The sequence below is a fragment of the Bombina bombina genome, chromosome 6 (genome assembly GCF_027579735.1).
Source record: "Bombina bombina isolate aBomBom1 chromosome 6, aBomBom1.pri, whole genome shotgun sequence".
NCBI lineage: Eukaryota > Metazoa > Chordata > Amphibia > Anura > Bombinatoridae > Bombina > Bombina bombina.
The window spans coordinates 851942577-851964894 of record NC_069504.1 but is presented as its reverse complement, the minus strand read 5'-3'; the positions used below and the strand labels follow the sequence as shown (position 1 = coordinate 851964894).

At 43.1% G+C, this 22318-nt stretch overlaps 1 protein-coding gene across 1 annotated transcript in view; it reads right to left on the bottom strand.

Moving 5' to 3' along the window:
* The window catches only part of STAG3 (stromal antigen 3), a 1295475-nt gene that overhangs the window by 768718 nt on the left and 504439 nt on the right, over nt 1-22318 (bottom strand). The window contains exons 10-11 of the mRNA XM_053719478.1: nt 19235-19314; nt 18970-19077 (exon numbers count right to left, since the gene is read on the bottom strand). Coding sequence (XP_053575453.1) covers nt 18970-19077; nt 19235-19314 — 188 coding nt within the window. The remainder of the gene's footprint in view (nt 1-18969; nt 19078-19234; nt 19315-22318) is intronic.

Sequence of the window (22318 nt, the reverse complement as noted above, 5' to 3'; positions counted from 1 at the left end):
GGAAAATATGAGATTATAGTAATAAAATAATCGACTTAGCCCATAACAGTGTCCACCAGTATTTAAGCCCATTAACTAAGCCATCCTTCTATACTGAGTCTCAGAATATGGCTTACCTTCCCACATGGGGATTTATGTCAGTCTTCTAGCATTACCAAGTCTTGTTAGAAAAAAAAGTGACTGAGCATACCTTAAGCAGTTAAGCCTGCAAACTGTTCCCCCCAACTGAAGTTCTCCGGTACTCAACAGTCCTGTGTGGGAACAGCAATGGATTTTAATTACAACATGCTAAAATCTTTTTCCTCTCAGCAGAAATCTTCATCACTTTATGCCTCAGAGTAAATAGTACAAACTGGCACTATTTTAAAATAACAAACTCTTGATTGAAGAAATAAAAACTACAAATCTAACACCACATACTCTTTACCCTCCCGTGGAGATGCTACTTGTTAGAGCGGCAAAGAGAATGACTGGGGGGGCGGAGCCTGAGGGGAGCTATATGGACAGCTCTGCTGTGTGCTCTCTTTGCCACTTCCTGTAGGGATTGAGAATATCCCACAAGTAAGGATGAATCCGTGGACTGGATACACCATGTAAGAGAAATATTGATAACATTCACCTGTAATATCTTGAGAGTATTTTATTTTTTATTTTAATAGATGGTATTGGTTTGTTTGCCTTCCGAGTGTTCACCATTTTAGCAAGGTATTTTCCTATTTTATTACCATACTGCATAAAATTACTATTTCTCTAAAGCTCACTTTGGGTTTCTTTCGAGATATACCAGGTATCTTTTTGCTTTTATGCTTCTAAGTATTCTAACCAGTTAGTTTTATTATTATTCTTTATATACTTTTGGTATTTATTTATAATCTGTATGGTAAATTGGATCCAGTAAGTATTGGTTTTTCCTCTTTAATTTAACTACAAATGCTAGAACTTCCCCCCTTATGACTGACTTAAAAGCTTGCCAAATGGTTTCTAAATTTGTTACTGAATCAATATTCCTATTATAATAATCAAACCATTTATTGACAAAGAATCTCCGAAACTTTAGATTGTTATATAAATAAGACGGAAAAAACAATCTATTGTTGAGTGGTTTACCCGCCTTAATTGATAGTGACAGTGGAATTGGGACATGGCCAGAAATAGTGATTGGCAGGATTTCTGATTTTTGGGTTAAGGGAAATAACTTTTTGCTAATCAGGAACATATCAATACGTGATAGAGATTTATGTGCCTTGGACAAGCATGTAAACTCTCTACTGTCCGGGTAGGCATTCCTCCAGATATCCATCAGCTCTAAATTAAAGCAGATTTTTTAAAAATATTTTAGTATCCCTACTTCCTGACAGAACCTTTTTCCCAGCACGTTTCCTATCCAAAAATCCTGATGCAACTAGGTTTAAGTCACCCCCTAGAATTATATTTTGGTCAAACTCCATTAATTTAGATTGAATTAATTCCCAGAACAGCCTTTTCCTTGAATTTGGGCCATACACATTACATAATACAAATCTTTTCTGCCCTAATTCCACTTCAAGTATAATAAAACTGCCCCGTTGGTCTATTTCTCGTCTATGGATTTGATATTGTAGGTTTTTCCTGAACACTATGGCTACCCCTTTCTTCTGATGTACACCTATGGAATATACTACTTCTCCTACCCAGCCCCACTTCAATTTCTGGCTTTCAATATCATCCAAGTGTGTTTCTTGTAGTAGACCTATATAAATTTGTAATTTATTTAAATATTGTAAAACTGCCTTACTCTTATTTGGGGAGGTAAACCCTCCTACATTCCATGACCCAAATCTATACACCCCTGCCATTGTACACAGCTACCTTAAGTGCCAGGAAGGGGGAGAGGAGCGAGAGAAAAAAAAAAAAAAAAAAACATGGGTGTTTTCAGTGGTGGTTCTGGCTCATAAAACCTCTACTGGGTGTGTCACACCTGCCTCAGTGTCAGATGGAGAGACAGGTAGTAAAATGCAATACCTACATGAAGTATAGGTACGATACAGAGTAACCCAGAGATTAAGGTGGAGATAGAAATAACAACTATGTCCATTGCCGCTACCATTAACCCAATAACCTCCATACACTGTGCCACTGATGGCCGAGGAATGGAATGAAGTGCTCGGCAAGTAGTTAAGATCTTTGATTTTCTGACCTCCGTCAGAAAATTTTTCATGTCTACCGAGTCTATCAGAGTCCCTAGGAATGGAACTCTTGTCAGAGGAACTAGTGAACTATTTTTTATGTTCACCTTCCACCCATGAGTTCTTAGAAAAGCCAACATGATGTCCGTGTGAGATTTGGCTAGATGGTAAGTTGACGCCTGAATCAAAATATCGTCCAGATAGGGTGCCACTGCTATGCCCCGCGGCCTTAGAACCGCCAGAAGGGACACTAGCACCTTTGTGAAGATTATGGGAGCTGTGGCCAACCGAAAGGAAGGGCCACAAACTGGTAATTTTTGTCCAGGAAGGCGAACCTGAGGAACTGGTGATGATCTTTCTGGATAGGAATGTGAAAATATGCATCCTTCAAATCCACGGTGGTCATATATTGACCCTCCTGGATCATTGCTAAAATTGTTTGTATGGTCTCCATCTTAAACGATGGGACTCTGAGAAATTTGTTTAGACTTTTGAGATCTAAAATCGTTCTGAAGGTTCCCTCTTTTTTGGGAACCACAAACAGATTGGAGTAAAACCCCTGCCCTTGTTCTAATTGTGGAACTGGGCAGATTACACCCATGGTATATAGGTCTTCTACACAACATAAGAACGCCTCTCTTTTTGTTAGGTCTACAGACAAACGTGAAAGATGAAATCTCCCTCTTGGGAGAGAATCCTTGAATTCTAGACGATACCCCTGGGTCACAATTTTTAATGCCCAGGAATCCTGAACGTCTCTTGCCCAAGCCTGAGCGAAGAGAGAAAGTCTGCCCCCTACTAGATCTGGTCCCGGAACGGGGGCTGCCCCTTCATGCTGTCTTGGTAGCAGCAGCGGGCTTCTTGGCCTGTTTACCTTTATTCCAGGTCTGGTTAGGTCTCCAGACTGACTTGGATTGAGCAAAGTTCCCCTCCTGCTTGGAGGCGGATGAGGAAGTAGAGGGACCGCCTTTAAAGTTTTGAAAGGAACGAAAATTATTCTGTTTGGTCCTCATTTTAACCGTCTTGTCCTGAGGAAGGGCATGACCTTTACCTTCAGTAATGTCAGAAATGATCTCCTTTAGTTCAGGCCCGAATAGGGTCTTACCCTTAAAGGGAATAGCTAAAAGCTTGGATTTAGATGACACATCAGCAGACCAAGACTTAAGCCATAACGCTCTACGCGCTAAAATGGCAAAGCCAGCATTCTTTGCCGCTAATTTAGCCATTTGGAAAGCGGCATCTGTAATAAAAGAATTAGCTAGCTTGAGAGCTTTAATTCTATAAAAAATATCATCTAATGGGGTCTCAACCTTAAGAGACTCCTCTACAGCCTCAAACCAAAAATCTGCTGCAGTAGTTACTGGAACAATGCACGCTATAGGTTGTAGAAGAAAACCCTGATGAATAAACAATTTCTTTAGAAGCCCCTCTAATTTTTTATCCATAGGATCTGAAAGCACAACTGTCCTCAATAGATATAGTTGTAAGCTTAGCCAGGGTAGAAATAGCTCCCTCCACCTTAGGGACCGTCTGCTACGAATCCCGAATGGTGTCAGATATGGGAAACATTTTCTTAAAAGTAGGAGGGGGAGAGAACGGAATGCCTGGTCTATCCCATTCCTTAGTAACAATGTCCGAAATTCTTCTAGGGACTGGAAAAACATTAGTGTAAGTAGGGACCTCTAGATATTTATCCATTTTACACAGTTTCTCTGGTGGAATGACAATAGGGGCACAATCATCCAGAGTCGCTAAGACCTCCCTGAGTAACAAGCGGAGGTGTTCAAGCTTAAACATATTTCCTGAAACAGAAAGCTCTCCCTCAGACAACAATTCCCCCACCCCCAAATCAGAACACTGTGAGGGTACATCGGAGATGGCCAATAACGCGTCAGAGGGCTCAGCATTTACTCTAATACCTGACCTGCTGCGCTTACCCTGTAAACCTGGCAGTTTAGATAATACCTCTGTAAGGGTAGTAGACATAACTGCAGCCATATCTTGCAGGGTGAAAGAATTAGACGCACTAGAAGTACTTGGCGTCGCTTGGGCGGGCGTTAAAGGTTGTGACACTTGGGGAGAAGCAGATAGCATAACCTGATTCTCTTCTGACTGAGAATCATCCTGAGACATATTTTTATCAGCTAAAATATGTTCTTTGCAATGTAAGGCCCTTTCAGTACATGAGGGACACATTTGAAGTGGGGGCTCCACAATGGCTTCTAAACACAATGTCAGACATGTTAACACAGGCTAGTAATGAGCACAAACAGGCTTGAAAACACTTTATTTAGTGAAAAAAATAACAATCTGAATAACGGTACTGCGCCTTTAAGAGAAAAAAAGCGTACAAATTTTCCAAAACTGCTTTAAAATGATAAAATTATCCCAATTTGAGTATATATATGTCTTATTTTGCCAGCTAAGATTGCACCACAAGGAAAGGAATACTTAACCCTTAATGACAAAAACGTTATTCAAAAAACCCTATGATTAAACAAAAAAAAAAAACCTGCACATCTGCGCCTACCTGCCCTCAGGGGTCTGTAAAACCAGTTTAACTCTTCGATTAGGCCCAATCCTTCCTTTGAGGCCCACCGGAGCTGGAGCTTGCTGCTTGCATGGGGAATTCAACTGCACAACTGAGGAGCGAAAATAGGCCCCGCCCATCTACATCAATGTCTCACAGCCTTGCAAAGAAACCGATACAAAGCGGTCTAAAACCTAGCCATGTGGGTTTCAATATACCCAGGTCTAAAATAAGCCATGTGCACCCTCCATTGCCATAATAATAAAAATGTTTGCTTCACACAAAAGAAAAAAACTTGAAGTGTCCTCCAAACATAAAATTGTTTGCCCAACAAACATTATGCCACCAGTGTCAACCCTTTTATCATCCCAACATACAGGTCCCAGTAATACCCTTCTCTTTCACATTAGGATTACTGCTTACCCCTTCCCTTATGGGAATACTGTCAGTAAATTCTGAAATAACACAGTCTCTCCAGAAAAAAATGACTGAACATACCTCAATGCTTGTAGCATGAAAAATGTTCCTCACACTGAGTTTTCTTAAGTACTCCTCAGCCATTCTGTGGGAACTTCTCTGGATCTTAGTGACAACTGCTAAGATCATAAGTCTCCAGGCAGAAATCTTCATCCATCTGCTGCCTGGGAAAAACAGAATTTATGCTTACCTGATAAATTACTTTCTCTTGCGGTGTATCCAGTCCACGGATTCATCCTTTACTTGTGGGATATTCTCATGCCCTACAGGAAGTAGCAAAGAGAGCACACAGCAAAGCTGTCCATATAGCTCCCCCTCTAGCTCCACCCCAAAGTCATTCGACCAAAGGTTAGGAAGAAAAAGGAGAAACCATAGGGTGCAGTGGTGACTGTAGTTTAAACAAAAAATGTTTTACCTGACTTAAATGCCAGGGCGGGCCGTGGACTGGATACACCGCAAGAGAAAGTAATTTATCAGGTAAGCATAAATTCTGTTTTCTCTTGCAAGGTGTATCCAGTCCACAGATTCATCCTTTACTTGTGGGATACCAATACCAAAGCTTTAGGACACGGATGAAGGGAGGGAACAAGACAGGTACCTTAAACGGAAGGCACCACTGCTTGTAAAACCTTTCTCCCAAAAATAGCCTCCGAAGAAGCAAAAGTATTGAATTTGTAAAATTTGGCAAAAGTATGCAGTGAAGACCAAGTCGCTGCCTTACAAATCTGTTCAACAGAAGCCTCATTTTTGAAAGCCCATGTGGAAGCCACTGCTCTGGTAGAATGAGCAGTAATTCTTTCAGGAGGCTGCAGGCCAGCAGTCTCATAGGCCAAACGGATGATGCTTTTCAGCCAAAAGGAAAGAGAGGTAGCAGTCGCTTTCTGACCTCTCCTCTTACCAGAATAGATAACAAACAAGGAAGATGTTTGTCTGAAATCCTTAGTTGCTTGTAAATAGAACTTTAAAGCAAGAACTACATCAAGATTGTGTAATAGACGTTCCTTCTTCGAAGATGGATTAGGACACAGAGAAGGAACAACTATTTCCTGGTTAATATTCTTGTTAGAAACAACTATAGGAAGTAAACCAGGCTTGGTACGCAAAACTACCTTATCTGTGTGGAACACCAGGTAAGGTGAATCACACAGTAAGGCAGATAATTCTGAAACTCTTCGAGCAGAAGAGATAGCTATCAAAAACAAAACTTTCCAAGATAACAACTTAATGTCTATGGAATGTAGAGGTTCAAACGGAACCCCTTGAAGAACTGAAAGAACTAGATTCAAACTCCATGGCGGAGCCACAGGTTTATAGACAGGCCTGAGCAAACCCTTGAACGTATGATACCTCTGCCAGACGCTTGTGTAACAGGATATACAAAGCAGATATATGTCCTTTTAAGGAACTAGCTGACAATCCTTTCTCCAGTCCTTCTTGGAGAAAGGACAATATCCTGGGAATCCTAATCTTACTCCATGAGTAACCCTTGGATTCACACCAACAAAGATATTTCCGCCATATCTTATGGTAGATTTTCCTGGTGACAGGCTTTCTAGCCTGAATCAGAGTATCTATAACTGACTCAGAGAACCCACGCGTTGATAGAATTAAGCGTTCAATCTCCAAGCAGTCAGACGTAGAGAAACTAAATTTGGATGCTTGAACGGACCCTGTATTAGAAGATCCTGCCTCATTGGCAGTGTCCATGGTGGGACAGATGACATGTCCACTAGGTCTGCATACCAAGTCCTGCGTGGCCACGCAGGCGCTATCAGAATCACCGAAGCCTTCTCCTGCTTGATTCTGGCAACCAGACGCGGGAGGAGAGGAAACGGTGGAAAAACATAAGCCAGATTGAAGGACCAAGGCGCTGCTAGAGCATCTATCAATACCGCCTTGGGATCCCGGGACCTGGACCCGTAGAGAGTAAGTTTGGTGTTCTGACGGGACGCCATCAGATCCAACTCTGGGGTGCCCCATAGCTGAGTGAGCTGGGCAAATACCTCTGGGTGGAGTTCCCACTCCCCCGGGTGAAAACTCTGAGGACTTAGAAAATCCGCCTCCCAGTTGTCTACTCCTGGGATGTGAATTGCTGAGAGATGGCAGGAGTGATCCTCCGCCCACCTGATTATTTTGGTTACTTCCGTCATCGCTAGGGAACTCTTTGTTCCCCCCCTGATAATTGACGTATGCTACAGTCGTGATGTTGTCCGACTGAAATCTGATGAATTTGGCCGCCGCTAGTTGAGGCCATGCCTGAAGAGCGTTGAATATCGCCCTCAGTTCCAGAATTTTTATCGGGAGAAGAGTTTCTTCCCGAGACCATAAGCCCTGAGCTTTCAGGGAGTCCCAGACCGCACCCCAGCCTAACAGACTGGCGTCTGTTGTTACAATGATCCACTCTGGCCTGCGGAAACATATTCCCTGAGACAGGTGATCCTGATACAACAACCAGAGAAGAGAATCTCTGGTCTCCTAGTCCAACTGAATTTGAGGAGACAAATCTGCATAATCCCCATTCTACTGTTTGAGCATGCATAGTTGCAGTGGTCTGAGGTGTATCCGAGCAAAAGGGACTATGTCCATTGCCGCAACCATTAGTCTGATTGTCTCCATGCACTGAGCCACAGATGGCCGAGGAATGGAATAAAGAGCTCGGCAAGTAGTTAAGAGTTTTAGCTTTCTGACCTCCGTCAGAAATATTTTCATTTCTACCGAGTCTATCAGGGTTCCTAGGAATGGAACTCTTGTGAGGGGGGAGAGAGAACTCTTTTTGATGTTCACCTTCCACCCTTGAGACCTCAGAAAGGCCAATACAATCTCCGTGTGAGACATGGTTCTTTGGAAAGTTGACGCCTGAATTAAGATGTCGTCTAGGTAAGGCGCCACTGCTATGCCCCGCGGTCTTAGAACCGCCAGGAGGGACCCTAGCACCTTTGTGAAAATTCTGGGAGCAGTGGCCAACCCGAAAGGAAGAGCCACAAACTGAAAATGCTTGTTCAGAAAGGCGAACCTGATAAACTGGTGATGATCTTTGTGGATAGGAATGTGCAGATATGCATCCTTTAGATCCACAGTAGTCATATATTGACCCTCCTGGATCATTGGTAAGATTGTCCGAATGGTCTCCATCTTGAATGACGGGACTCTGAGGAATTTGTTTAGAATTTTGAGATCCAGGATTGGTCTGAAAGTTCCTTCTTTTTTGGGAACCACAAACAGGTTTGAGTAAAACCTCAGTCCTTGTTCTGCAATTGGAACTGGGTGGATCACTCCCATTGTATGTAGATCTTCTACACAGCGTAAAAACGCCTCTTTCTTTGTCTGATCTGTAGACAGATGAGAAATGTGGAACCTTCCCCTTGGAGGAGAGTCCTTGAATTCTAGAAGGTATCCCTGGGCTACAATCTCTAATGCCCAAGGATTGTGTACATCTCTTGCCCAGGCCTGAGCGAAGAGAGAGAGTCTGCCCCCTACTAGATCCGGTCCCGGATCGGGGGCTACCCCTTCATGCTGTCTTGGTGGCAGCTGCAGGCTTTTTGGCCTGTTTACCCTTATTCCAGCCCTGGTAAGGTTTCCAGGTTGCCTTGGGCTGTGAAGCGTTACCCTCTTGCTTTGCAGCCGGAGAGGATGAAGCGGGCCGTTCCTGAAATTGCGAAAGGAACGAAAATTAGCTTTGTTCTTTGTTTTAAAGGCTTTGTCCTGAGGGAGAGCATGGCCTTTTCCCCCGGTGATATCTGAAATAATCTCTTTCAATTCAGGCCCGAATAGGGTCTTCCCTTTGAAAGGAATGTTCAAAAGCTTGGAATTAGACGACACATCGGCCGACCAGGACTTTAGCCATAGCGCCCTGCGCGCCAAAATGGCGAAACCTGAATTTTTCGCCGCTAACTTAGCTATTTGGAAAGCGGCGTCAGTGATAAAAGAACTAGCTAGCTTTAGAGCCTTAATTCTATCCATAATTTCCTCATATGAGGTCTCCGTCTGGAGCGAGTCTTCCAGCGCCTCAAACCAGAAAGCAGCTGCAGTAGTTACAGGAATAATGCAGGCAATAGGTTGGAGAAGAAAACCTTGTTGAACAAAAATTTTCTTAAGTAAACCCTCTAATTTTGTATCAATAGGGTCTTTAAAAGCACAACTGTCTTCAATTGGTATGGTTGTGCGTTTAGCTAGTGTAGAAACAGCCCCCTCCACCTTAGGGACCGTCTACCACGAGTCCCGCATGGGGTCAGATATGGGGAACATTTTCTTAAAAAAAACAGGAGGGGGGACAAAAGGGACACCTGGCCTATCCCACTCCCTAGTAACGATATCCGCAATCCTCTTAGGGACCGGAAACGCATCCGTGTAAACAGGGACCTCTAGGTACTTGTCCATTTTACACAATTTCTCTGGGATCACCAAAGGGTCGCAGTCATCCAGAGTAGCTAATACCGCCCTAAGTAAAACACGGAGGTGTTCTAGTTTAAATGTAAAAGCCAATGTATCTGAATCTGTCTGGGGAGGAACCCTTCCTGAATCAGAGACTTCTCCCTCAGACATCAAATCCCTCGCTCCCACTTCAGAGCGTTGTGAGGGTATATCGGATACGGCTACCAAAGCGTCAGAATGCTCATAATCTGTTCTTAAAACGGAGCTATCACGCTTTGCAGGTAACACTGGCAGTTTAGATAAGAAGGCTGTAAGAGAATTATCCATGACTGCCGCTAAGTCTTGTAATGTAAAAGGGTTAGACGCACTAGAGGTACTAGGCGTCGCTTGCGCGGGCGTAACTGGTTGTGACACTTGGGGAGAGGCAGACGGGCTACCCTCGTTACCTTCAGTCTGAAAATCATCTTGGGCCACATTCTTAAGTGCAACAATATGATCTTTAAAGTGTATAGACATATCAGTACAAGTGGGACACATTCTGAGAGGGGGTTCCACCATGGCTTCTAAACACATTGAACAAGGATTTTCCTTAGTGTCAGACATGTTTAACAGACTAGTAGAGTACACAAACAGGCTTGGAAATCACTTTAATCAAATAAAAAACACAATTTGAAAAAAATGTTACTGTGCCTATAAGAGATAAAAAGAGCACACAATTTTACAAAACAGTGAAAAATGCAGCAATCTTTCTGAAATTTTCACAGTATGTAGCTAAAGCCTTAATAAGATTGATACCACAAGTTTCAAAACGATTAATCCCTTAATGCCCAAACCGGAGCAGCCTAAAGCCAACACCTGGTTAAATCACTACAGCACCTTGCCACAGCCTTGCTGTGGCCCTACCTGCCCTTAGGGATCAGATTTGGGGGAATATAGCTTCTTTTAGGCCCTCAAACATCAGCAGGACCCTCCATGTGAAACAGCATGAACTTATCTGCAATTCTAAGTGCGCATCTGAGGCGCAAAATTAGGCCCCTCCCACTCTACTCCGGAGCTGTGAGGCCTAGTAAATCACTCCTAAGTGACTAAAAAACAGCCATGTGGTAATAACCCCAGAAAAAACCCAAAAGGGCTTTCAAAGTGTCTTGCAAAACGATTTTTCCTTAGCCAAACAATTGATTGCCCTGAATAAGTGTCAACCAGTATATTAGCCCTATTATGTAAGCATTTAATTCCTTACTAAGTCTGTGAACATAGCTTACCCTCCCCTCATGGGGATATTGTCAGTCTCTTCTAGCATTATCTCAGTCTTGTATAGAAATAAATGACTGAACATACCTTATTGCAGATCACCCTGCAAACTGTTCCCACCAGCTGAAGTTTTCTGGTACTCCTCAGTCCTGTGTGGGAACAGCAGTGGATTTTAGTTACAACATGCTAAAATCATTTTCCTCTCAGCAGAAATCTTCATCACTTTTCTGCTAGAGAGTAAATAGTACAAACCGGTACCATTTAAAATAACAAACTTTTGATTGAAGATAATAAAACTACAATTCTAACACCACATTCACTTTACACTCCCGAGAGAGACCCTAGTGCTTAGAGCCAGCAAAGAGAATGACTGGGGGGTGGAGCTAGAGGGGGAGCTATATGGACAGCTTTGCTGTGTGCTCTCTTTGCTACTTCCTGTAGGGAATGAGAATATCCCACAAGTAAAGGATGAATCCGTGGACTGGATACACCTTGCAAGAGAAAAATAGCACTCACCGGTACCATTTAAAATAAAAAAGTCTTGCTTGAAGAAAATAAAAACTCATTTTATCACCTCTTTCACGTTACCCTTCCTATTACTTAGTGTAGGCAAAGAGAATGACTGGGGGAAATAAAGGGAGGAGCTACATAGACAGCTCTGCTGTGGTGCTCTTTTCCACTTCCTGTTAGCAGGAGGATAATATCCCACAAGTAAAGGATGAATCCGTGGACTCGTATCTTGTAGAAGAAAAAAATACGTCTTTTGTTTTTGTTTTTTTTTCTGTAGTGTAGCTTCCAGCCCCCACAGACCAACCCCCACACCCTGACTGATCTTTTTTTTTAACATATATCACCCCCACCCTTTTCCCACTTTTAATATTTATTTATTTGTCTGTAGTGTAGAGGTTCACATCCGCTCCCCGTGCACAAGCATGCGTCCGCTTGCGCCCCCGCCCATGATCCCGACCCCCTCCACATCACAAGGCCATCGATGACCGTCACCCGCCTCCCACACCGGCTCCCACCCACCAACGAACATAGCCATCGATGTCCGGTGCAGAGAGGGCCACAGAGTGGCTCTCTCTGCGTCGGATGGCTAAAAAGTGTTATTGCAGGATGCCTCAATATCGAGGCATCACTGCAATAACTGGAAAGCAGCTGGAAGCGTGCAGGTTCGCTTCCAGCTGCTTTCCAGACCGAGGACGTGCAGGGTACGTCCTTGGTCGTTAACTGACTTTTTTTAGAGGACATACCCTGCCCCTCCTCGGTCGTTAAGGGATTAAGGCTCCAAGGTGGAGCAACATATTTAAACACAGGCCTGATTCTGACCAAGCCCTGACAAAAAAGAAAGGAAGTGGAGTTCACAAATGCGTGAATTCCAAAAGTCTAGGATATAAGCACCTAATAGACAATATTTAAATAAAACAATGACAATTGAGTATGATAAGTGCAAAATATACTTTATATAAATTCATGTATGATATAGATATATATATACATGAATTTATATAAAGTATATTTTGCACTTATCATACTCAATTGTCATTGTTTTATTTAAATATTGTCTATTAGGTGCTTATATCCTAAACTTTTGGAATTCATGCATTTGTGAACTCCACTTCCTTTCTACTATTTATATACTATACTATTATCTAGGTTGCACTCTTAGTCACTCTTTTATTGGTAGGTGAGCATTACAAACTTTTTTTTTTTTTTTTTTTTTTTTGTTTGCCTGACAAAAACATAATTTATGCTTACCTGATAAAGTTATTTCTCTTGTAGTGTATCCAGTCCACGGATCATCCATTACTTGTGGGATATTCTCCTTCCCAACAGGAAGTTGCAAGAGGATCACCCACAGCAGAGCTGCTATATAGCTCCTCCCCTCACTGCCATATCCAGTCATTCGACCGAAACAAGACGAGAAAGGAGAAACCATAGGGTGCAGTGGTGACTGTAGTTTAATTAAAATTTAGACCCGCCTTAAAAGGACAGGGCGGGCCGTGGACTGGATACACTACAAGAGAAATACATTTATCAGGTAAGCATAAATTATGTTTTCTCTTGTTAAGTGTATCCAGTCCACGGATCATCCATTACTTATGGGATACCAATACCAAAGCTAAAGTACACGGATGATGGGAGGGACAAGGCAGGGATTAAGCGGAAGGAACCACTGCCTGAAGAACCTTTCTCCCAAAAACAGCCTCCGAAGAAGCAAAAGTATCAAATTTGTAAAATTTGGAAAAAGTGTGAAGCGAAGACCAAGTTGCGGCCTTGCAAATCTGTTCAACAAAGGCCTCATTTTTAAAGGCCCAGGTGGAAGCCACAGCTCTAGTAGAATGAGCTGTAATTCTTTCAGGGGGCTGCTGTCCAGCAGTCTCATAGGCTAGGCGTATAATACTCCGAAGCCAAAAGGAGAGAGAGGTTGTCAAAGCTTTTTGACCTCTCCTTTGTCCAGAGTAAACGACAAACAGGGCAGATGTTTGACGAAAATCTTTAGTAGCCTGTAAGTAAAACTTCAAGGCACGGACTACGTCCAGATTATGCAAAAGACGTTCCTTCTTTGAAGAAGGATTAGGACACAATGATGGAACAACAATCTCTTGATTGATATTCCTGTTAGAAACCACCTTAGGTAAAAACCCAGGTTTGGTACGCAGAACTACCTTGTCTGAATGAAAAATCAGATAAGGAGAATCACAATGTAAGGCAGATAACTCAGAGACTCTTCGAGCCGAGGAAATAGCCATCAAAAACAGAACTTTCCAAGATAAAAGTTTAATATCAATGGAATGAAGGGGTTCAAACGGAACTCCCTGAAGAACTTTAAGAACCAAGTTTAAGCTCCACGGGGGAGCAACAGTTTTAAACACAGGCTTAATCCTAACCAAAGCCTGACAAAATGCCTGGACGTCTGGAACTTCTGTCAGACGCTTGTGCAAAAGAATAGACAGAGCAGAGATCTGTCTGTTACGGTACCAACAGTGTACCAAGGTTAATATCAGATGAACAATGTCCTGCATAGGGAATCAGCAATTCACAACCCAGCCAGTTTTCAGGTTTAAAACAGAATGACATTTATTAAAGGCTAGATGCCTAGTATTTATACAGGTCTGACCCCCCCCCCCAGATGGGGGTTGAAAGGCTGTTGTACATTACATGGAGGGGACAAGCCCTTTGACATGATACAATAGAATTATATTACTTAAACACTTCAACCACAAGACACTCTTGGCCCTTCTTATCACTTAGGCGTTTTCTCTCTGGAGGTGATCAAACAATAGAATGCTTAGCACTAATTAGATTATAGCTGGAGCCAGCAACTCTGTCTTTAGAAATTAGTTTCTTAGCTAAACACAATTAACTCCTTCAGTCCTGACAGAAGGGTCTGTCACATATCTCCCCCCTTGTGGAACACTCCGGCAGACCCGGCTTGACCCTTTGGCGGGTCAACCTGGGGATGACCGGACTAGGAGGTGGTAGGCATGTCAGTTTGCCAGGACAATCCATCTGTATTCCCGTTATGAGAGAGAATTCCTGTCCATACAAAGAAGGGTTCAACTTCCTCAGTGCCCAGACTAGGGCTAAACAGTCCTTCAAAATCCCATCAGCTTCTTTACGAGTTTTCTGTACCTGCTCTTTATAGGTATCCACAATCCCTTCATACTGACATAGGGTGCCCTTGAGTTGCTGCACCTCACTATGAGCCAGCGTCAGCTTCTCCTCAAGTGTCGCTAAGTTTGTCTTTAATGTTTCATGTCCCACTCTCAAGCTGGTGTTTTCTGCAGTCTGTCGGTGCAGCTTGTCTAGCAGAGATTCACGTTCTAAACGTGCTTTTTCCTCTGCGCTCCTCTTCTCCTTCATCAGCGCATTGTAACGGGACTTCCACGTATCAATAGCGGATAGAGATTTACTGAGCTCAGCGTCCTGGGGCTTAGCAGCAGGGGGGTCAGTCTCTGCTGCACGGATCTGAGCAGGGGTAGTCACAGGGTTAACATCAGCGGGACCCATGGGAGCATAGGCAGAAACAAGGGGAGCCAAGTCATTTCCAAGAAGAACATCAGCAGGTAAGTCCTTCTTGACCCCCACATTCACAGGTCTAGCGCCCACTCCCCAATCCAAATGTACCCTGGCAACAGGTAGGCTGAACACATCGCCCCCTGCTACCCTCACAGCCACAGTGTCTCCAGTGTACTGTTTCTCAGACACCAAGTTCTTTTGAAGCAAGGTCATGGTAGCACCAGTATCCCATAGACCACTGACCTTCTTCCCATTCACTTTAACCAGTTGCCGGTTATTCTGGTGGGCAGCTTGCACAAGGTCTGCCTCATGTAGGATGCTCCAGCATTCTTGCGCCTCTACGTAGCGGGCCGCAGGCTGAGAGTTACGTGGGATTCCGCCGGCGGGTCTTCTCCAGGACTGTGCTTGGTTCGCTGCATTTAGGGGACACTCTGGTCTTTTGTGCCCTAGTTGCTTACATCCAAAGCACCAAATAGGCTGTGAGTAGCCCCGTGAATTGAACCGGGCTCTCTGAGGGTAGTTCGTGGACGGAGGCCGTGTGGTATAGCGGTGCGCCGGGGGTTGGTAACTGGCAGCTGCTGGGGTGACTGGGGGTCTGTACTCCACTCTAGCAGGGGGCTTAGTGGTAGAAGTGTCCAGTTTGCGGGCATCCATATACTCATCTGCCAGGCGAGCAGCTTCATGCAGGGTGGAGGGTTTACGGTCCCGAACCCACTCTCTAACTCCTGCTGATAACTTGTCAAAGCAATGTTCCAACAGGAATAGCTGCAGCACCTCTTCCCCAGATACGGCTTGGCACCCCGCTATCCAGTGAGCTGCTGTGCGGTGCACCTTACATGCCCACTCAACGTAGGAATCACCAGCTAATTTAACAGTGTCTCTGAACCGCCTCCGGTATGCCTCCGGTGTAACCGCATACCTGGAGAGCAGAGCCTCTTTCACAGTATTATAATCCCCAACCTCCTCATCTGGAATGGCCCGAAAAGCCTCACTGGCCCGGCCGGATAATTTTCCGGATAATATCGTGACCCAGTCCTCTGCGGGTACCTTGTGTAGTGCACATTGCCTCTCAAAATCCGCAAGGAACCCATCAATCTCTCCTTCTGTTTCCAGGAAGTTTTTAAAAGCTGCAAAATTTACTTTTCTCTTTTCCACTTGGGCTGCTGCAGCGCTGCTTTGGCGAAGTAGGTTGGCCTCCACAGCTGCTATGACCCGGTCGATAATTTCCGCAGATGGGTTGGGGCCATAATGTGCCAGTCTTATTTTAACCGCCCAATCAAAGCTTGCTTCTTCAGGGGTTCTGTCTGATATGCTGGGCCCATTGGTTCCTTCTGTCCCTGGTACTCTTTCCATCTTAGTCAGTATTGTAATAATCCCCCTCTTCCTGAGGTTACTGGCTTGTGTAGTTGCTCTTCTGGGCGATAAGGTTCATTCCGTCGCTTGCCACCAATTGTTACGGTACCAACAGTGTACCAAGGTTAATATCAGATGAACAATGTCCTGCATAGGGAATCAGCAATTCACAACCCAGCCAGTTTTCAGGTTTAAAACAGAATGACATTTATTAAAGGCTAGATGCCTAGTATTTATACAGGTCTGACCCCCCCCCCCAGATGGGGGTTGAAAGGCTGTTGTACATTACATGGAGGGGACAAGCCCTTTGACATGATACAATAGAATTATATTACTTAAACACTTCAACCACAAGACACTCTTGGCCCTTCTTATCACTTAGGCGTTTTCTCTCTGGAGGTGATCAAACAATAGAATGCTTAGCACTAATTAGATTATAGCTGGAGCCAGCAACTCTGTCTTTAGAAATTAGTTTCTTAGCTAAACACAATTAACTCCTTCAGTCCTGACAGAAGGGTCTGTCACACTGTCCTTTTAAAGAACTAGCTGATAAGCCTTTGTCCAAACCCTCTTGGAGAAAGGACAATATCCTAGGAATCCTAACCTTACTCCATGAGTAACTCTTGGATTCAAACCAATAAAGATATTTATGCCATATCTTATGGTAGATTTTCCTGGTGACAAGCTTCCGAGCCTGTATTAAGGTATCAATGACTGACTCGGAGAAGCCACGCCTTGATAGAATCAAGCGTTCAATCTCCATGCAGTCAGTCTCAGAGAAATTAGATTTGGATGATTGAAAGGACCTTGTATTAGAAGGTCCTGCCTCAGAGGCAGAGTCCATGGTGGAAGAGATGATATGTCCACTAGGTCTGCATACCAGGTCCTGCGTGGCCACGCAGGCGCTATCAGAATCACTGATGCTCTCTCCTGTTTGATTTTGGCAATCAGTCGAGGGAGCAGAGGAAACGGTGGAAACACATAGGCCAGGTTGAAGAACCAAGGAGCTGCTAGAGCATCTATCAGCGTTGCTCCCGGGTCCCTGGACCTGGATCCGTAACAAGGAAGCTTGGCGTTCTGGCGAGACGCCATGAGATCCAGTTCTGGTTTGCCCCAACGATGGACCAGTTGAGCAAACACCTCCGGATGGAGTTCCCACTCCCCCGGATGAAAAGTCTGACGACTTAGAAAATCCGCCTCCCAGTTCTCTACGCCTGGGATGTGGATCGCTGACAGGTGGCAAGAGTGAGACTCTGCCCAGCGAATTACCACAGTCCTCTTACGACCTCCATCTTAGTTGAGAGTTGCAAGAGAATGACAGGATATGGCAGTGAGGGGAGGAGCTATATAGCAGCTCTGCTGTGGGTGATCCTCTTGCAACTTCCTGTTGGGAAGGAGAATATCCCACAAGTAATGGATGATCCGTGGACTGGATACATTTAACAAGAGAAAAAGATTGCACATCTGGCAAGTCTGCCAGACGCTTGTGCAGCAAAATGAATAGAGCAGAAATCTGACCCATCAGAGTACTGACAGACAAACCCTTCTCCATATCTTCCTGGAGAAAGGATACAATTCTTGGAATCCTGACTCTACTCCAAGAGTATCCCTTGGTAACACACCAATAAAGATATTAACTCCATATACTATGGTAAATCTTTCTAGTAACGGACTTACGAGCCTGAATCATGGTCTCAATGACCAACTCGTAAAAACCATGCTTAGATAAAATGAAGCGTTCAATCTCCAAGCAGTAAGCTTCAGAGAAATGAGATTTGGATGAAGAAAAGGACCCTGAAGTATAAGGTCCTTCCTCAGAGGAAGTCTCCACGGTGGTAGAGACGACATTTCCACTAGGTCTGCATATCAGATCCTGCGAGGCCACGCAGGAGCAATTAGAATCACTGACACTCTTTCCTGCTTTATCTGAGCAATGACTCGTGGAAGGAAAGCAATTGGAGGAAAAAGGTATGCTAAACTGAAGTTCCAAGAAACTGCCAGAGCATCTATCAGAAAGGCCTAAGGATCTCTCGACCTCAAACCGTACTTTGGAAGCTTCACCTCCTCTTGGCACTGAAGGCAAAGAGAATGACTGAGGATTGAGGGAAGGGAAGTGATACTTAACAGCTTTGCTGTGGTGCTCTTTGCCTACTCCTGCTGGCCAGGAGTGGTATTCACAACATTAATTGATGATCCTGTGGACTCACCATATCTTAGGAAAGAAATGTGTGGATGTGGGCTATGAAGTCAAATGTCAATACCTGTGTCTGCAGAGCTCACATTAGATACATAAGACTGCTACAAGTAGATAAGCCCATTTGAGGCAGTGCAAACATGGTGCCCAGGATCTGTATATGAAGAAGCACACTGTAGACCAGGGGATTGATGGTCATGTCCACATTTCACCTGGGAGGCTTGTGACATCTCAACACTGACAGGAATTGTTCACTGCCTGGCTCTGACTGAACACCTATCACTCTTCTGCCCTGTTTGTAAGTTCTCTAAGGAGGATAATGGGTCTCAGATCGGTAAGAAAACCACTCCCTATCAACATGTAGCTCAGCAAAAGTTTCAACATCACTCATTGCTAGAGGCAAACAATTGACTAGGAATCAAGGAAAGTGAGAGGGATTTAAGCTCTATTATGTGGGGTGTTTTGACTCCTCCTATAGAATTGGACTTAAATCCCACATATTATGGCTTATGGACTATCACCATCTTATGATAGAAAAGAGATATAACAATTGGTTCAATTCATTTTGTAACTGGATAGAGACAATTATATTAAAAAAAAAAAACCTCTGATAAAGAAAGGCCCCTGCTGCAGACGACAATGCTCGACTCGAAGCATACACCAAGGGGTAAACACTCTCACAGTCTTCAGTATTCAAAATATCTTCCATATTCCTGTAGAATTTAGACAAACATATTATTATTATCATTTACAAAGTGCCAAAATATTATGCTTAGCTGTAACATAAAGCATACAGTTATGAAGTATATAAAAATATAGGAAAATTATTTTAACAGTTATATTTGGGTTGCACCAATCACAAATACTCACTGAGAAATAAGACCAAGAACTTTTATTGCTTCCACTGCAACTTGTTGATCTTTATCTAGAACCATAGATACCATTCTCTCCTGAAAAAGGAAAAATAAATAAATAATATGTTTTGATTGTACATGCACACTGTAAAAAGACTATCCTACAGTTTGTGTGCTAATACAATGGATCACACATCTCAAATGTTACTAATGTCAGCCCTAAATGACAAATAATCGTTGACAAATACATGTCAAACTTAAAGGGACATTAAAAAACTGGAGGTTAATGGAACGGTCCCTGTGACACCTGGGCTTGTGACTAACTACCATAGGGTGTAATTGTGTCACTGCCCAATACTCCAATCTCACCCTCTGTCCTCCAAGGGTTTAAAAGGTAAAAGTGGTCACCTATGTGTTAAAATTATTGTAAATTGTACAGGGAATATGCTGATACTCTAAAAAGTATAAGGTTCACCATGATTACATCTGCCATAAAAGCTTGTACTTCATATTTACTGTGATTTAGTTTATTTCATGACTTGATGTTATACTGAAGCTCACGGGATGCCATTAACCGATTTTCTATTGTTTGTAAGTTTGAATTAAACCTTAATAATAAAAACTTATAGAAAAATAAAATAAAATGATATATATATATATATATAGTAAATTGTCCAAACTAGCTATAGACACCCTTGAGAAAGCAGAAACAAAATAAGTTAGATAATGTGGTTAGTAAGGACGATTAACTGTGCATGTATTTTAAACTTTTTTTAGTAGAATAAAAAATGTTTCAACTAACTTTTTGTCTCATCTATGTTTTGATCCACGGGCTAGTATAACGTGAATTATACCTTGCCACTACAGCTACTTTGTAAGTACAGTTTGGATTAATTTTCTTTTTTATTATCCTTTCCCATCTTAATTTATTTATTTTTATTTATCTTTAATTTTTGATGGAGTCAGCCTTTATGGTTGCACTGTTTGGCACGGGCAGGTTGACATTTTCTGTTTATTAAAGGAATAATGCAGAAGAACTGAAAAAACAGAATTTATATTTACCAATATTTTTTTTTTCTTTTGAGCTGATGAGAGTCTGTAGATTCATAATATGCGGGATATATTCTAGCCTATCAGGAGGTCAAGAACCGTCACAGAGCTTTAGGAACTCCAACTCCCTCTCCAGATTATGCACAGCTGAGCAGAAGAGAGGGACAGAAAAAAAAGGTAGGAAAGACCGAAAGCAGTGTTACGAGGAGCAAATGAGAACTATCACCCACATACAAAAAAAGGGTGGAGGCTATGGACTCTCATTAGCCGAAAGGAAATACATTTATTGATAAATATAAATTATATTTTCCTTCTTAGCTGATGAGAGTCCATAGCTTCATAACATGTGGGATGCAATACCCAAGTTGAGAATTCCTTAAGGAAGGGTGGGACAAAAAGTAGGCAGTTCCTATTTTCCAGACAGCTTGGTCTGAAGGACTTTCCTGTTAAAAGCTGCATCGGAAGGGGGGCATGTCCAAACAGCTATACCAAGCGGTCGCATATACAGACGCCCTAGCGGATTCACTGATAATCCCACAGCAAAATTACTCAAATGTATCCTCACGTTATTGTTTTGCACTGTGGGAAGCCTACAACACCTGTTTGAGCTGTATTTTGACACTGGAGCCAAGGATCGGACGTAAGAGGCCTAGAGCGGTGGCTCGCAATAGGTAACGCTTCCCCCCTCAGAATTCAGAGGTATTAAGCCTTGACTGGACACAGCATTATACTCTACACAATTTACTCTAACAAACTAATACTACTGACAATGGTGACCAGGAGAAATATTTGCTACTCTGATAGACAACTGGAGAAGACTGAGGGCCTGATGTGCTCCCTGTTAGAAAGGTCTCCTTTTGACAACTTATGCCACCACCTTACCACTACAAAAACATAATTTATGCTTACCTGATAAATTTATTTCTCTTGTAGTGTATCCAGTCCACGGATCATCCATTACTTATGGGATATTCTCCTTCCCAACAGGAAGTTGCAAGAGGATCACCCACAGCAGAGCTGCTATATAGCTCCTCCCCTAACTGCCATATCCAGTCATTCGACCGAAACAAACAGAGAAAGGAGAAACCATAGGGTGCAGTGGTGACTGTAATTTAATTAAATTTTAGACCTGCCTTAAAATGACAGGGCGGGCCGTGGACTGGATACACTACAAGAGAAATAAATTTATCAGGTAAGCATAAATTATATTTTCTCTTGTTAAGTGTATCCAGTCCACGGATTATCCATTACTTATGGGATACCAATACCAAAGCTAAAGTACACGGATGATGGGAGGGACAAGGCAGGGATTAAGCGGAAGGAACCACTGCCTGAAGAACCTTTCTCCCAAAAACAGCCTCCGAAGAAGCAAAAGTATCAAATTTGTAAAATTTGGAAAAAGTGTGAAGCGAAGACCAAGTTGCGGCCTTGCAAATCTGTTCAACAAAGGCCTCATTTTTAAAGGCCCAGGTGGAAGCCACAGCTCTAGTAGAATGAGCTGTAATTCTTTCAGGGGGCTGCTGTCCAGCAGTCTCATAGGCTAGGCGTATAATACTCCGAAGCCAAAAGGAAAGAGAGGTTGCCGAAGCTTTTTGACCTCTCCTCTGTCCAGAATAAACGACAAACAGGGAAGATGTTTGACGAAAATCTTTAGTAGCCTGTAAGTAAAACTTCAAGGCACGGACTACGTCCAGATTATGTAAAAGACGTTCCTTCTTTGAAGAAGGATTAGGACACAATGATGGAACAACAATCTCTTGATTGATATTCTTGTTAGAAACCACCTTAGGTAAAAACCCAGGTTTGGTACGCAGAACTACCTTATCTGCATGAAAAATCAGATAAGGAGAATCACATTGTAAGGCAGATAGCTCAGAGACTCTCCGAGCCGAGGAAATAGCCATCAAAAACATAACTTTCCAAGATAAAAGCTTAATATCAATGGAATGAAGGGGTTCAAACGGAACTCCTTGAAGAACTTTAAGAACCAAGTTTAAGCTCCATGGGGGAGCAACAGGTTTAAACACAGGCTTAATTCTAACCAAAGCCT